The sequence below is a fragment of the Narcine bancroftii genome, chromosome 6 (genome assembly GCF_036971445.1).
Source record: "Narcine bancroftii isolate sNarBan1 chromosome 6, sNarBan1.hap1, whole genome shotgun sequence".
NCBI lineage: Eukaryota > Metazoa > Chordata > Chondrichthyes > Torpediniformes > Narcinidae > Narcine > Narcine bancroftii.
The window spans coordinates 222,024,938-222,039,844 of NC_091474.1; the positions used below are offsets into that span (position 1 = coordinate 222,024,938).

Below are 14,907 nucleotides of genomic sequence, written 5' to 3' on the forward strand. Positions count from 1 at the left end.
CCATGACTATTGTTACGACCCCATAGAACCCCAAAACCCAGCAGCAACAGATATTCACTGACAAATGGTTACTTAAACAAAAGTTGCTTTTAATTATCTTTAAACATGAAAATAGAATCAAACTTTAACTTAACGCTATTAACTTAACCTAACTTAACCCCCTTCTAATTCTAAGCGTACTTGCATGTAATGTGTGTGTGAGTTCAGAAAAGTTCCTTGGTTCACAGTCCAATCTCACTTTTCATTTCTCCAAGTTTACTGGTTGCAGGCAATTCTTATACTGTGCACAGAATTTAACATGTATAAAGTTCACCAGGCTTTGGTGCTCGAAAGGTAAATGTTTACCACTCAGGAAGGTTTTTGTCGGTTTTCAGAGAGAGATTTGTTGTTCCAGGACGTCCACAATTGATGTACTTCCATCAGCCACTTCAGTATCTTGCTGAAGAAACTTGCCCCTTTCAGGGTTCTCCAGATGATAACCTCTTTCTTTCAGGTCACCACAGAGTTCCTTTTTGTTTCCCTTATTCCAAGTGAAACATTAGACAGCCATCCTCTCCTCTTGCATGAACCACAAGTGCTTTGACTAGGCCATCTTCCAAACTGGGGCTTCTTGCCAGCTTGTCCTGTTCCAGTTCCAGCTGCTCTTGCTGGCTATAGAACTCTATAAGTGATCTCTCTCTCTCTCTCTCTCTCTCTCTCTCTCTCTCTCCTTGAAAAACCACATGATCCTCTTAAACAGCAAGCTCTCCTTCCAGACAAGAGTGGCTCCAGCCTTCTCTCTTATCTGTTGCCTTTGGTAAACAATAATCCATTAGTGAAGTCTCCTGAGCACTCTTCAAAGCTCTTGAAAAAGGAGTGAGAAGCCGATAGGTCTAGCATTAGCAGGACTCCAGTATTTCAAATGAGATTTGTTTTATGTGACCTACTCTAACAAACCTTTCCCAATTTATGTCCCAAAATCTATATACTCTCACACTATCATAATATAGCGGAGAATAATGGATCTCCTGATTACACTATAAAGGTGTTCAGTATTGTGCAGTTTATTTTGTAATGCATAGTGATGAAAGAGGGAGGAGAACATTTTAGGGACAGAATAAAATGGTCTTTGTCATCCTATAGACAATGTATCATGTTCCTGCTACTCCCACAAGATCAAGGATGACTTGCTTTCATTCAGTAGGTTCAGAGCTGGCTGATGAAGCTCATGCGTGACCTGCAGACTCCGCAGAGGTGGCCTGCTTTTACTCTGTTTATGCTGGGTTTCTTTGTGCTCTTTATGAATGGACTGCTTAAGCATTCTGAATGCTTTTTCTCCATTCGAGAGATCATGTCTGAGTCTTTGAGAAAATTCTCAAAACTTTTGCTCTCTTTTTGGTCATATTTTGGCATGACTGAGCTTGAATAAAGTGTTTTAGGAGTATTACACTAGTATGTGAGAAATATGGTCTGCCCATCAATGCTGACTGTTCATTGTTGGCCTGATGATCTGCTACCTGATCATTTTGAATTCCTGAAGGTTCGGCATTTGACTTGCCCCCTGAAATCCCAGGCTGTGGTGAAAAGAATAAGGGCCAAATGGACAGGAGCAGCTGTCCAAACTGGTGCTTTTTGAAAAGGCCACAATGGCAATCTATGAGCAGCGAGTGCTATGCTTTCATTCTGCTCTTTGGGTTCCTCAGATACTGCAATGTCTTTCCACTCACTGGGACCTCTGATTTCATGCACTCTTTCCATGGTGTCCAATTCTCCCTATCCACCTGCTGAGGCCCCAATTACTGCTCTCCCTTCCTACTTACTGGAACCCCCATTCCTACACTCCCTTTGTACTCTCAGTTCCTGTGCACCCTTCCTAGGCAATGGAATGCAAGTTCCCTCACTCCCTTCTCACAAGATTTACAATTTCTATTCTCCCTATCCACTCACTAGGGACCCTGTGCCAAGTTTCTTTTCTGCTCCCTTCCACTTACTGTTCGTGAGCTCCCTGTCCAGGGCCACAATTCCTCTGATTAAACTCCCTTCAAACTTGTCTGAATCTGATTCCATCTTATCAGGGCCTTTCTTCTTGTGTCCCCTTTCACTGTAAATATTTATTATTGTACCGTGTAACATTTAAAGAAGCAAATTAAGTTCATGATGGATTATTTTTAGAACAACATGCAATACTCTGGAAAATCTCCTTGTTTGGCACCACCAAAAACCTAAACATGCTGGGTAATTCGAGTTTCCCTAAACTCCATAATTAGGGAAACCAAGAGGTTTGCTTTTGCCTGCAGATCACGTGGTTTGTGCTCATTAGGCCTCTTGATCTTCAGATTTGATTCTCTTCAAAAAGAAGGTGGTTCTGGAGTTGCATGGGAGACCTTAAATGTTGGAATTTGAAGAAGACACCATCTTTTGCACATAACCTTAAAAACCGACATAGCACCCTTGTTAAAATACCTGAAGTACATGGGAGCACAGCTGTAGCCATGCCCTGATTTTTAAAAGACCTCGAGGTCTACCAATAGATGGATTAATGAAAGTAATTATATACGGGGATGGCTTCACAGCCTCTGTGGACACTTACTGGAAGTGCCAACACCACATCCAGCCTCTCCCTTTTTTCATTTTCTTTCTTTCCCTTGTTTTTCTTTTGGTGGTGGGGGGGAGAGGCTATGGGAATGGGAGGGGGAGAAGTACCAAATGTATGTAGATTGCTGGAAGATATTGATATATTTTGTCACATTCAGTGAAGTTATCTCCTTGTTTATTGATGGAAAATTAAAAACAAAATATTTTTATGAAACATCATCTGCTGGAGGGACTCAGCAGGTCAAGATGCATCAGTGGGAGAAAAATACTGTTTTGCACCAAAGCCCTTCAACATGGTTTCAGCATGAAATGGCGACTGTTCTCTTTTCCCGCTGATGCTGCTCAACCCACCTAGTTCCTTCAGTAGATTGTGCTTGTCAAAAGATTGTGTTGGTGGACTGAAGATCATGGTGTATTTCCTAATGGACATCTACCTTCATTGAGAGCTGGTCAATGTAGTCATGTGTTGTTAGTACAGTTTACTAGGTGATAGGATCCATATTTTTGAGGATCCCATTGTGGGCATTTTTGTCAAGGGCTGGTTGTTTTTCTAAATCCTCTTCTCCCTTGTTGATTTGTGTTCATGTAGCAATTGCAGACTTGCATTGAATTAAAACTTGCCAAAGTTTTACAGTATTTGTACTAAATTTGGGGTTGGGCATAAATCAGGAATTTGTGTCACAGTTGGTTAGACTACTGCCTCAAAGTGCCAGACACCTGGGTTCAGACCTGATCTCAGTTACTCTCTGTGCAGAGTTTTGCATGTTCTCTCTGTGACAACGTGGATTTTCTCTGGTTGCTCTAGTTTCTTCTCTCAAAAACTTGCAAGATTTTAGATAAATTGGCTACTGTAAATTGTCCCAACTGTTTAGGTGATTGATAGAATCGAGGGAGTGAATGAGAATTTTAAAAAAATAAGTGGAACTAATGAAGGATAGGAGTTACTAGTGGTTGGAATGGAAAGTCTGTTTCTGTGCTGTATCCCTGACTCTTTGAAACTAGACAAGAAAGAGCTTTCAACACAGTCACAAACAATCCAAAATTTTGTTTCTAGTATTCTTCGCACAAGGTTCTTGGCTGTTTAATTTGAAGAGATATTGTAAACTACCAGAGTTGGATATATCGGGAAAAGTGAAAAGAGCTGTTAAAAGTCATATTACTGTTTCATTTTCTTTTGGTTTTTTTTATGGAGGAAAAGAGCAAACAGTTTAAAATATTTGTTGGGTGACTTACTTTGGACAAATAATGTGGTTTGCTTTATTAAATGTTTATATAGGTATCTATAGATGTCATGGACTTGCCTTCAAGCTAGTAGATGTGGTATATTACACAGTTGGTAGGTTATTAGACTACTTCAGAAATGTTGCTTTGATTTTGGTGATTGGACGTGAAGTTGGAATTCCCTATTAAAGTGCAAATTACAGTTCTGACAATACGTGGAATCAAATTGACTGTCAATTTATCAGTAACTTTATTATTATTTCAGCTTGTGTTCCAAATGTAGGATGCAAAATTTTCATTTACTGTGTGTGTGTGTGTGTGTGTGTGTGTGTGTGTGTGTGTGTGTGTGTGTGTGTGTGTGTGTGAGTGATTGACACCCTATGATTATCTTCTTTTAGGTATGGCCACCTGCACAAACACTAATATAGTTACTCCCCAGTTTACGACCATAATTGGGACAAAATGATCAGTCGTATCTCGAAATGGACGTCAGTCGGAATTGTGCGTGTGGAGTACCAAAGCCTTAAAGCAAACTTTTTAATCAAATCTTTTCTTCGTCGTAGATTTGACGATAACAACTTAAAGCTTCCTGAATTTGTCTATCAACCTTGGCGAATCTTTCCACATTTTGGTCCATGCTTTGCTTACCTTGTTAGTTGGGATCCCGGGGTCTGTAGGTGTAATGGGAAGGGCTTTGGCTGTCATGTGACAGCACTTCCCCCTATCTAGTCAAAGGCCAATCAAGGTTTGGTTCCGCCCCATCTATTAGTGCACACCTTGCTGTTGGCAACATGTAAATTACCTGGACTCAACTCTCTAGCCTGCCTATACTTGGCCTTGGGCCACTGGCTGTTGTAATTAGATTAACTCTCCTGCCACTAAGCTATTGGCTCCAGTAAATGATGTGGGCTTGTCCCTCCAGCACTATAAAGGTGCCATGTGCTCTTTGTTCTCCCTCTTTTGCCAGCTTGGGACCACCCTTCTTCATTCCAGGCCTAGAAATGTGGAAGGGTGCTGGAGAAACTGTTGGTAAGATGTGCACTGTTAAAAGGGTTGGGAGCGTTTAATTAGTGTCCCTTGTAGCATAGTCGTGCCTGCACTGAGTCGAGGGGTGGTGGGGCATTGTAGTGATTTTTCCTTGATCGTTTTAAGTATCAGTTCATTGTGTGTGTGTGTGTGTGTGTGTGTGTGCTCTGCATCTGTTGCCTTCTGTAAATAAAATCCTTCCTTACATTGAAACTGTGTTCAAAGTCCTTGCCTTTGAGACCTATCAAAACTGTTTCCTCACTCACAACAGTAGGCTGGGCACGACCATCGTGATTCCTGTGCGCATGCGCGAGTCTTCGATTGGAGCATGTGCGGAGTTTGATTGGCACATGCATGAGAGTTAAGCGCCTAAATGATACTGAATTTTCACCCTTAACTCTCGCGCACGTGGAACTCCAATACGTGAACCCACCGTGCATGCATCAAGTGAAGATTTGCATATGTGCACAGGAATCCAGATCCTGGGATGCCGACTAACAAGGTAATTATGCACATTTTGGCTCCTACGTGCCATGTATCCCTGTTATAGTTTGTCAAATACAACATAATCTGTGTAAGTTTTATATTTTTTATTTTTTTTTTAAACAAATTTTGGGCATGGTTTTGTGAAGGGGAAATCATGTCTGCCGAATCTAATAGAGTTTAAGGCGTTTGATGAGGTTTTGCACAAAAGACTAGCGTATAAACTTAAAGACCATGGTATAAGAGGTATGGTATTAAGGTGGATAGAGAATTGGTTGAGGGACAGGAAGCAAAGAGTAGGAATAAATGGGTTCTTTTCAGAATGGCAGCCAGTGACTAGTGGGGTACCGCAGGGCTCAGTGCTGGAGCCGCAGTTGTTTACGATATATATCAACAACTTAGATGTGGGAATAGATAGTAGTATCTTGAAATTTGTAGACGATATGAAGTTGGGTGGCAGGGTTAGCTGTGTGGAGGATGCTAGGAGAGTGCAAGGTGATTTGGACAAGTTAGATGAGTGGGCCAGGACGTGGCAGATGCAGTATATTGTGGATAAATGCAAAGTTATTCACTTTGGAGGCAAGAACAGGAAAGAGGATTATTATTTAAATGGTATGTTTAGGAAAAGGGGAGATGCAACAAGACTTGGGTATTGCTGTGCATCAGTCGTTGAAAGTGGACGTGCAGGTGCAGCAGGCGCTGAGGAGGGCAAATGGTATGTTGGCGATCATAGTGAGGGGATTTGAGTCCAGGAGTAGGGAGATCCTGCTGTAGCTGGACAGGGCCTTGGTAAGACCACACCTTGAGTACTGTGTGCAGTTTTGGTCGCCTTTTCTGAGGAAGAATATCCTTGCCTTGGAGGGGGTGCAGAGAAGGTTCACTAGGCTGAAACCGGAGATGGAGGGACTCACATATGAAGAAAGGTTGGATAGACTAGGCTTGTATTCTCTGGAATTTAGAAGATTGAGGGGGATCTTATAGAAACTTATAAAATTCTTAAGGGTTTAGACAGACTAGACGCAGGAAGGTTGTTTCCAATGCTGTGAAAAACCAGAACCAGGGGCCATAGTTTAAGGATAAGGGGGAAGTTTTTTAGGACTGAGATGAGGAAAAATTTCTTCTCTCAGACAATGGTAAATGTGTGGAATTCTTTGCCATGGGAAGTAGTTGAGGCTGGTTCCCTGTCAATATTTTAAGTGTAGGTTAGATTTGGCTCTTCTGGCCAAGGGGATTAGGGGATATGGGGAAAAAGCAGGAACTGGGTACTGATCAGCCATGATCATAATGAATGGCGGTGTAGGCTTGAGGGGCCAAATGGCCTACTCCTGCACCTATTTTCTATGTGTGGATGAATGGAGGTTGCAAGTCGGAGAATACCTGTATCTTAGTGCATTTAAGGCATGAATATAATCTCTCATATTCAATTATGGAAAAACATTTTGTGTATTGTATTTCAAACCTATAATTACATGAATGATGAATTAATCAATATTTTTGATGGTGTTGATTCTGAGCAAAATTGTGGTTAGATTGCTCAAGTTATTACTAAGGTTACATTTCTTTTGTGAAATATTTTGCATTTTTCCAGCTTTTGATGCTTGCATTTCAGAATATTTTAGCTAATAGTATGCTATGAGTTTTCTGCTAAAATGTATTAATTTAAAAACTCAAAGCAAAATGCTCCAAATAGTGTAAAGTTGAAAAACAGCAGAACCGGCACGTGAAAGAGTAGGAGGCTATTTCGCGTGGATGAGCATCATAGAACCTGTGGCCGACACCCTTTTAAGTCGATAAGGAATGAATGAGCTTGAAGAAAATCTACTCCAAGCAAAGATCGGGATACTGCTGCTATAATAAATGGGCAAGTGTAGAGATAATTCTTGAACTTGATATTCATCTTCCTGGCGCCAAAGGTCAGAATGTTGGAACTGTTAACTGCTCGTAGTTCCAGGTCTGTGGTAGGATGTCGTGTGTCAAAACCGGTGGGTGGAAATACACTAACTTCTAAACCCAGGTCCACCAGAAATTTTCGTTCAGACAACTGGTCCCATACGTGAAGTAAGCATGTAGATATCTTGCCAACCACTGCCACCTTTACCAGCGGTTGGCCTGGGCACTTCCCACAAACAGGCATGATGGAAGACACTTGTGGGCATTTACTCCCCAACGCCTGTGGTAATAACACCAAGATGAGGTGTCCACAGGCTGCTTGATTGTCTTGGGGCACTGCCTGCTTGTAGGGAGTGATGTGCTAAGTGCAATAGAGTGTGACAATGTCAATATCGGAGGAGTTGGTTGTGCAGACTTGTCTTTCCTTGCTGTGCTTTTTAGCCAGCCATAGAATGTCTGCCTCCGCCATTTCAGCCCTTGGATCTTCAAATGAACACTTGGATAACAAGAGCCTAATATCGACTGGCATTAACTCAATAAAGAGCTGTTCAAATAACATATTGGGCCTTTCGCCCGCTGCCAGGAAGGTACGCAGTCTCCCAACCCATTGAGATGAAGTAATTTGGCTGCCCTTTCCCTACAGGACATATAATATACACGTAATGAAAGTGCTTTTAAAGCCTCATACTTGCTGGTATGTGGTGGATCCCGTAGGAAGTCGCCAACCCTCTTAGCGATGGCCTGGTCCAGGGCACTGATGAGATGGTAATAACGAGTGGTGTCCAATTTGACTTTGTGAAAGCGAAATTGTGCCTCAGCCTGTTGGAACCACAGTTCGGGCTCAGCTGTCGAGAAAGGTGGTAGCTTCACAGCAACAGCCATAGAGTCCGTGTTTGTCCAAAAATACATTTTTGGACTCGTCGAGGTCACCAATTGTGGCCACTGGAATCGCAGTGGACACAATGAAATAACCACAAGGCGTTTCTCGAGTGAATCAAACAGATTTACTCATCATCACCCCCACAACCTTTTAAAGTCCAGAATCATGCGCTCGGCCCGCGTTGACATCATCGTGCACTGATGTCATATGGCTGGTTCAATGCCTTCTGGGAGTTTTAGTGCTGCCATAACACTGTTTCAAACCATTGAATACTATAGGCATGGAAACAGGCCCCTTTGGCCCTTCTAGTGTATGCTGGACCATTTTTTTGCCTCATCCCACTGATTTGCACCCAGTCCATAGTCCTCCATCTCTGTCCCATCCATGAACTTGTCCAAATTCTTCTTAAATGTTAAAATTGAGCCCACATTCACCACCTCAGCTGGCAGCTCTTTCCACACTCCCACCACTCTGTGTGAAGTTTCCCTTAAACCTTTCCCCTTTCACTCTTAACCCTTGTCCTCTGGTTTGTATCTCTTCTACTCTCATTGGAAAAAGCCTATTTACATTTACGGTGTCTATTCCCATCATAATTTTAAATACCTCTATCAAATCTCCCCATATGCATCTGGTATGCTGATAACCTTCGTTATAATGTCAATCTTACCTGGTCTGGCTATGAGTGACTACTAGAATCAGAAATATGTGATTTTTATTTGTCCCATGAAATGGGCCAGCAAACTGGAGGGCTAAGCCTCATGAGAAACTATCAATACATTCTGGTCTTGTTCATAACATCCACGTGCCACAAATGAATTATTTTTTTTAAAGTGTGACATTCTCTGCAATTTCTTTGTTTTTAAAATGAATTTTGCAATTGACTGGAGGAATGGCTGGAATAGTATTTGTTAAGGACATGGAGAATACGTACCTTGATGAAGGGCTCAAGCCCAAAACATTGGTTATGTATCTTTTTCTTTATAAAGGACACTGTTGGACCTGCTGAGTTTCTCCAGTATTGTGTTTTCACTTCAATCACAGTGTCTGCAGATTTTCATGTTTTCTAACCAAAAAGTAGGTTTAGATTCCTAGAAAAAAAAATGGCAGGGTAGACTGGGTAACCATATTTGGTAAGGTGATGTTGCAAAATCTTCGGGTGCCAATATAGATGCCTCAGCTGATTGTTGCAGTACACTGTTCTTTCAATAATGTGCTTTTCCAGTGTTGAAATCTTAAGTTACTTGATACTCAATAGTTCTTGAATGCTCAGTAAAAGTAATAAGCCTGTTCTCAACTTTATCTGTAGCTGGGTTGCATATGGTAACACCGATTTCAGAGGAGAACAATACATTTTGGAGAAGGGGCTATACAGTACATTTGAAGACTGGGGAGCAACAAACTATACCATTGCTTCACTTCAACCAGTTCTATTGGTGAGTGTTTAAAATGACTTCTTGCATATGTAAATTTGGTCTAAAAGCTGAACAGACTGAGCTATAGCTGAAGGTACCTATAGAGCATCGAACCATGGAATATTACAGCCCTTTATCCCTTCTAGTCTGTGCTGAATTATTCTTCTGCCTAGTCCCACCGTCCCGCACCTAGCCCATACCCCTCCCATCCACGTAGCTGACCAAATTTTTCTTAAATGTTAAAATTGAGCCTGTATTCACCACTTCAGCTGGTAGAAGTAAATGGCAACTTGATCCATACTCCCACTACTCGCTGTGTAAAGAAATGCCCCCTAATGTTCCCCCTAAGCTTCTCCCCTTTCACCCTTAACTCATGTTTTCTGGCTTGTATCTCACCTAACCTCAATGGAAATGGGAGAAATGTCTTTTACAAAAAACATAGTTGTGACAAGTTTTGTTCTGCTGTTTTAATGTCAAAATGCCACTTACTGAAAGGAAATTTTGTAAATGGGGCCAAGCGAAAGGAAATACTAGAGGGTTAGTTTTTAAAAAAAAAAATGTTTGTAGGCCATAGGTGTTCCAAGTTCTGGGAGGATAATAATGGAGCATGATGCTGAAATTTGTATCAATAACTTTGGGAGATTTAACATTTAAATTTGGTTAATTAAAAGGCAAGAAAGTGACCCTGAACTTGCTATCCTAACCTACTTTCAGAAAATGTTAATTTCTACCTTTTCTCAGTCAGATAAAAGTCACCTTAAAGTGTCAGCATGTTGCTGGCCCGGTTCCAAGGAGGGGTTTTGGAGCAAAAGCATTTATGGGGATATCTGGGAGGGAGGAGTACACTTGGAATATTTAAAAATTCAGTCACCGAATGGGAAGAGGAGATTGTAGGGGATGGGAAGTCGAGCACATGAGTTCAAAGGTCAGGTCTAAAGAATTTGTTCACTTCAGAAGTGAATGGGAAAAACAATACTTTCAGCCTCCTAAGACCTATATTTGGCTCTGTTCCAGTACAGTGGCCAGGCCAGTATCTGTTTGACACTATGGAAGATATCCAAGCATTTTTTTTCTTTTGATAAAAATATCAGGTCAAATTGAACAGGCAAATTATTTCCTCATCATCTATCTTGGGATATGTCATCAGCAGAATTCTTAAGTCATGTCGACCACTACTATCTCCAGACTATAGTACTGTCTTGAACACCGATGAAATGACTGAACTCCAGAGGTTGAGGGAAGTACATTTTTGTATACGTCCAGCTTTTGACCAAATGCAGCATCAGGAAGCCTTGGTTGCTGAAGGCAGCAATCACTTGAGGTTGAGAATGACCTTTTTGACTAGTTTTGTCTTTTCGTGTGTCCTTCAGTTACTGACGAGGCTGTACCTTGAACTGCAGATGTGTGGACAGGTAATGTGGGTAGTATTACAGGAAATGGTTAGTTGAAGTTCTGAATTTGAGCAAGACTTGCATGAAATGCCACCCCCTTATTTTGAAACTGCAATTCCTGTGTTTAGACACTCCAGCCTGATGAACTGTGGATGTATAGAGGTATACAATATGGAAACAGACTCATTGTCCCAACTTGTTAACTGAGATGTCCAACCTACACTAATTGTATTTTCCTGCTTTTGCTCCAAATACTTCTAAATCTTTCTATCCATGACCGTCCAATGTCTTTTAAACTTTGTCTCTTTCTACTACCTCCTCTTGCTCCACTTGTCTAATTTGCTACCATCATCCTTTGCTCACTTCAGTTGATCTAAATCCAATTGTCATGTTCCTCACTGACCACCACACCACGAATTTTGTTTTCATCTGAAAGTTTACTAATCAGATCACCACAATTATCTTCCAAGTCATTAATAAATAGGAAGGATAATAAAGAACAAATTATTTAGATGTTCCCTGCATTTATCCCGTCAATTCCTTTAAGATTTTTGTTTCCATGAGATCACATCCCATGCTTCTAAAATATGCTGTTTCCTTAATGCCTCGAACAGCAAAACTACTGTCCCAGAGGTCAGTCTGGTGAAATTTTGTTGCATTTCCTCAATTGTCTGTGCAGTTCTTTTAGATGGAGGCCAATTCTGTGTGACCAGTACTCCAGGTGTGGTCCAATCCAGGCCTTATGTAATCAAAGTATGGAATTCTTATTCCTGAATTCAAATCTTTTTGCAATAAAGGCCAATTTGCCATCCACTTGCCTAATTGTTTGCAGGACCCATGTGTTAACTTTCAGTAATACATTTGCATGGACACCCAGGTCCTTCTGAACATGTAATGCTGTCAGTCTCATGATTTAATAGGATCTTACTACCAAATTGTTCATGACATCATCCACTTTCTTCAGCTATATCTTCCTTCAGCTTCTCTACCTCCTTTGACAACCCCCAGGCATTGTATCCTGACCAAATTCGGATCTCTAGTACTTGATCCAAATCAATTAAACTGAGATCCATACGACACTCCAATAGGTCACCGTCTCTAAACCCAAAAAATGATCTGTATTCATTAAAACCTCTGGTATCCGGCACCTATGGGGATTGGTAGATGCTGGATAAGTGAATTTTCTGGAAGCTTGAGATTGCCTTTTGCCTAGATTGAGATTGAGATGCTGCCAAGATTGACAAACTAACCACTAGGGAAGACTGATTTTAAACTTTTGTATTTATTTTCTGCTTTTTCTATTGGTTGCATTCAAGCCAGTTGCTTGAATTACAGATAATGGGTTTTTTTTTTACTGTATTTTGAGTTGCATGGAAAAGGTAAGATAAAGTAAACTGGGCAGCAATGTACCTGGTGACTGAACAGTGCTACCCAACTGAGCAAATAGGATGCTGACAGGATGGATTTTTTTTTTTTTTGAAAGGAAAGTGAATTTCTGTTCACAGTATCTGCCCTTTATCATAATTGGTGTATTTCTGGTTGTTCTTAGCTTGACTTTGTTCCTCATTCAGGGCCTGCTCAATTAGCTGCTTCTTTAGGATCCTGGCAGGGCTTTCACTAAAGCTGTATCCTGGAGCAATGGGCAGTTCCTGCTTCCCAGCAAGATCTTCGCCATCTGATTCCACTAGCACACAAACTGGACTTGGTGATCTGCCACGGACAGTCTTCAGAAACTCCTGAACTAGCACATAATTTGACCTGGGTTCTCTGGGCTTTGATCTATTCACGGACCTGGCTAGTCTTTGCACGCTGTTGTATATAGTTTGAACATAGTTTTGTGAAGCCTGATTTTTTTTTTTATTTTATTTTTTTTATTTTTTTTTTTACACTGCTTTTGTTGGACCACGCTCTTGAACACCATGCAGATTCTGCTTTTTCCGTTGAATATGAACCATTCAGACATTTGAGGCGTGCAGAAAGGTGCCATGGAAGAGTCCCTCAGCGTTGGGTCTTGGGCATATAATCTTGAGCATTGTCATCTTAAAAACAACTTGAGAGATCACTCGGCAGTGATTTTTGAAATGATGCTAAAGGGGGAAACAAGTATTTGTAATCTTGTGAATTTCATGTTAAAACGAGCAGACTCTGTATATTAGCTTGGTCCTTTAACAAGAGGAGGTGTTAACCAATCTCCACTTGTGTTTTTGACCGTGGAGCCCTAATAATTTACCAGGTAGGTTTACTGAGTGGATGTTGCTTTTTGGAAGAGCAATATACAGTTTTGTAATGTTTACAAGTAAGCCGTGCCTTTTCATTTCAGGATGCAATGGATAATGAACTGTCGAAATTCAAGGTATGGTGCAAAATCATTTACCTTCATTAACTTTTGTTTTGCCAAACAAATTACTGAGGCTTCTTTCGAGCATGGAGTAACTTGAAATTAGGATATGAACAAATGTAATTGTAATCAGTAAGATTTTTTATAGTCCATGTTATCTATGGTTAAAGCAATTAAAAATTGCTGAGATATTGAAACGGTAAATTTTTCACAGAATATGCTTTGTATTTCTATTTCAATCATATTGCATGACATTTATACTGTTGAACCTTTCCTGGGTAGGTGAGAATGTTTTCTGAGCCTAAATTTCAAGGCGGTGTGCAAATCTTCGATATGGATACAGTCAAATTTCCTGATGATTTTTCACCCAAGTCTTGTGAAGTTCTTTCTGGCAGGTGAGCAGAATTGATCTGAATCATGAATATGTCGGGGCTATTTGTGATCGCAACCACAAATGTTTTAATCAGAATCTGCCATAATGTTTTTAAAATTTAACACTTTGATTTAGCAAATGAGAAAGTCCGGATCATTATAATTGAGAAAAACAAGTCTGTCTAGCAAGGATGTTGCTTCTATTTATTCTTGTGTTAAGACCCTCTGTTAACAAGACAATATTGAATGATGAGAGAATTTTTCTTCCTCCTATTTGATAGTTTTCAGTGAATACCGTAAATGAATCTACAGCAGAATGTTTATTGTGATTTTGTGTATAGTACACACAATATTGAAGGTTATGGGTGAGAAGTTGGGAAAAATTAGATGGTTGTGGAGTAGGTTTACATAGGTTTACATTGGCTGAAGGGCCTGTGCTGTAATGTTCTGTTCCATGTTCAAAACGTACTGCAGTACAATTTTTTTTTTTTAAATTTTTTATTTTTCACACCATAAATCACAATAGCCATGATATACACTTTTTCTTTTCCACACATTTACAGTGAATTTTTCTCCCCCCCCTCCCTCCTCCCAAGCCACCCCCCCCCACCCCCCCCCCCCCTCTCATCCATTTTAGGTATACAATCTAGGTTGCATTAATTCAGTCAGACAATGTTGTCATTCAACAAAAATACACCAGAAATTCTACTGAGTCCATTCTTTTCTTTTCTTCTCCTTCCATCAACTTAGGTAATGTTTGTTCCCGGTAGGTTTTCGCTATTGTATTTAATGTAAGGCTCCCATACTTGTTCGAATATTTCAATATTATTTCTTAAACTATATGTTATTTTTTCTAATGGAATACATTTATTCATTTCTATATACCATTGTCGTATTTTCAAATTATCTTCCAATTTCCAGGTTGACATAATACATTTTTTTGCTACGGCTAGGGCTATCTTGACAAATCTTTTTTGTGCATCTTTTTATGTTACTTAGGAGAAAGATCTCTGGATTCTTTGGTATATTGTTTTCTGTTATTTTATTTAATATCTGATTGAGATCATCCCAAAATTTTTCTACTCTCTCACATGTCCAGATTGCATGAATTGTTGTTCCCCTTTCTTTTTTACATCGAAAACATCTATCAGATACTGTTGGGTCCCATTTATTTAACTTTTGCGGTGTAATGTATAGTCTGTGTAACCAATTATATTGTATCATACGCAGCCTCGTATTTATTGTATTTCTCATCGTTCCAGAACATAATTTCTCCCATGTTTCCTTTTTTATCTTTATATTTAAATCTTGTTCCCATTT

The 14,907-nt window shown here is 40.2% G+C and overlaps 1 protein-coding gene across 4 annotated transcripts in view; it reads left to right on the forward strand.

The window, feature by feature from the left end:
• Positions 1 to 14,907, forward strand: part of LOC138737046 (uncharacterized) — a 320,977-nt gene that overhangs the window by 257,920 nt on the left and 48,150 nt on the right. For all 4 annotated transcript variants that reach the window (XM_069887474.1, XM_069887475.1, XM_069887477.1 and 1 more), the window contains 3 exons: positions 9,381 to 9,507; positions 13,198 to 13,230; positions 13,498 to 13,610. In XM_069887474.1, the coding sequence (XP_069743575.1) occupies positions 9,381 to 9,507; positions 13,198 to 13,230; positions 13,498 to 13,610 (273 nt within the window). The remainder of the gene's footprint in view (positions 1 to 9,380; positions 9,508 to 13,197; positions 13,231 to 13,497; positions 13,611 to 14,907) is intronic.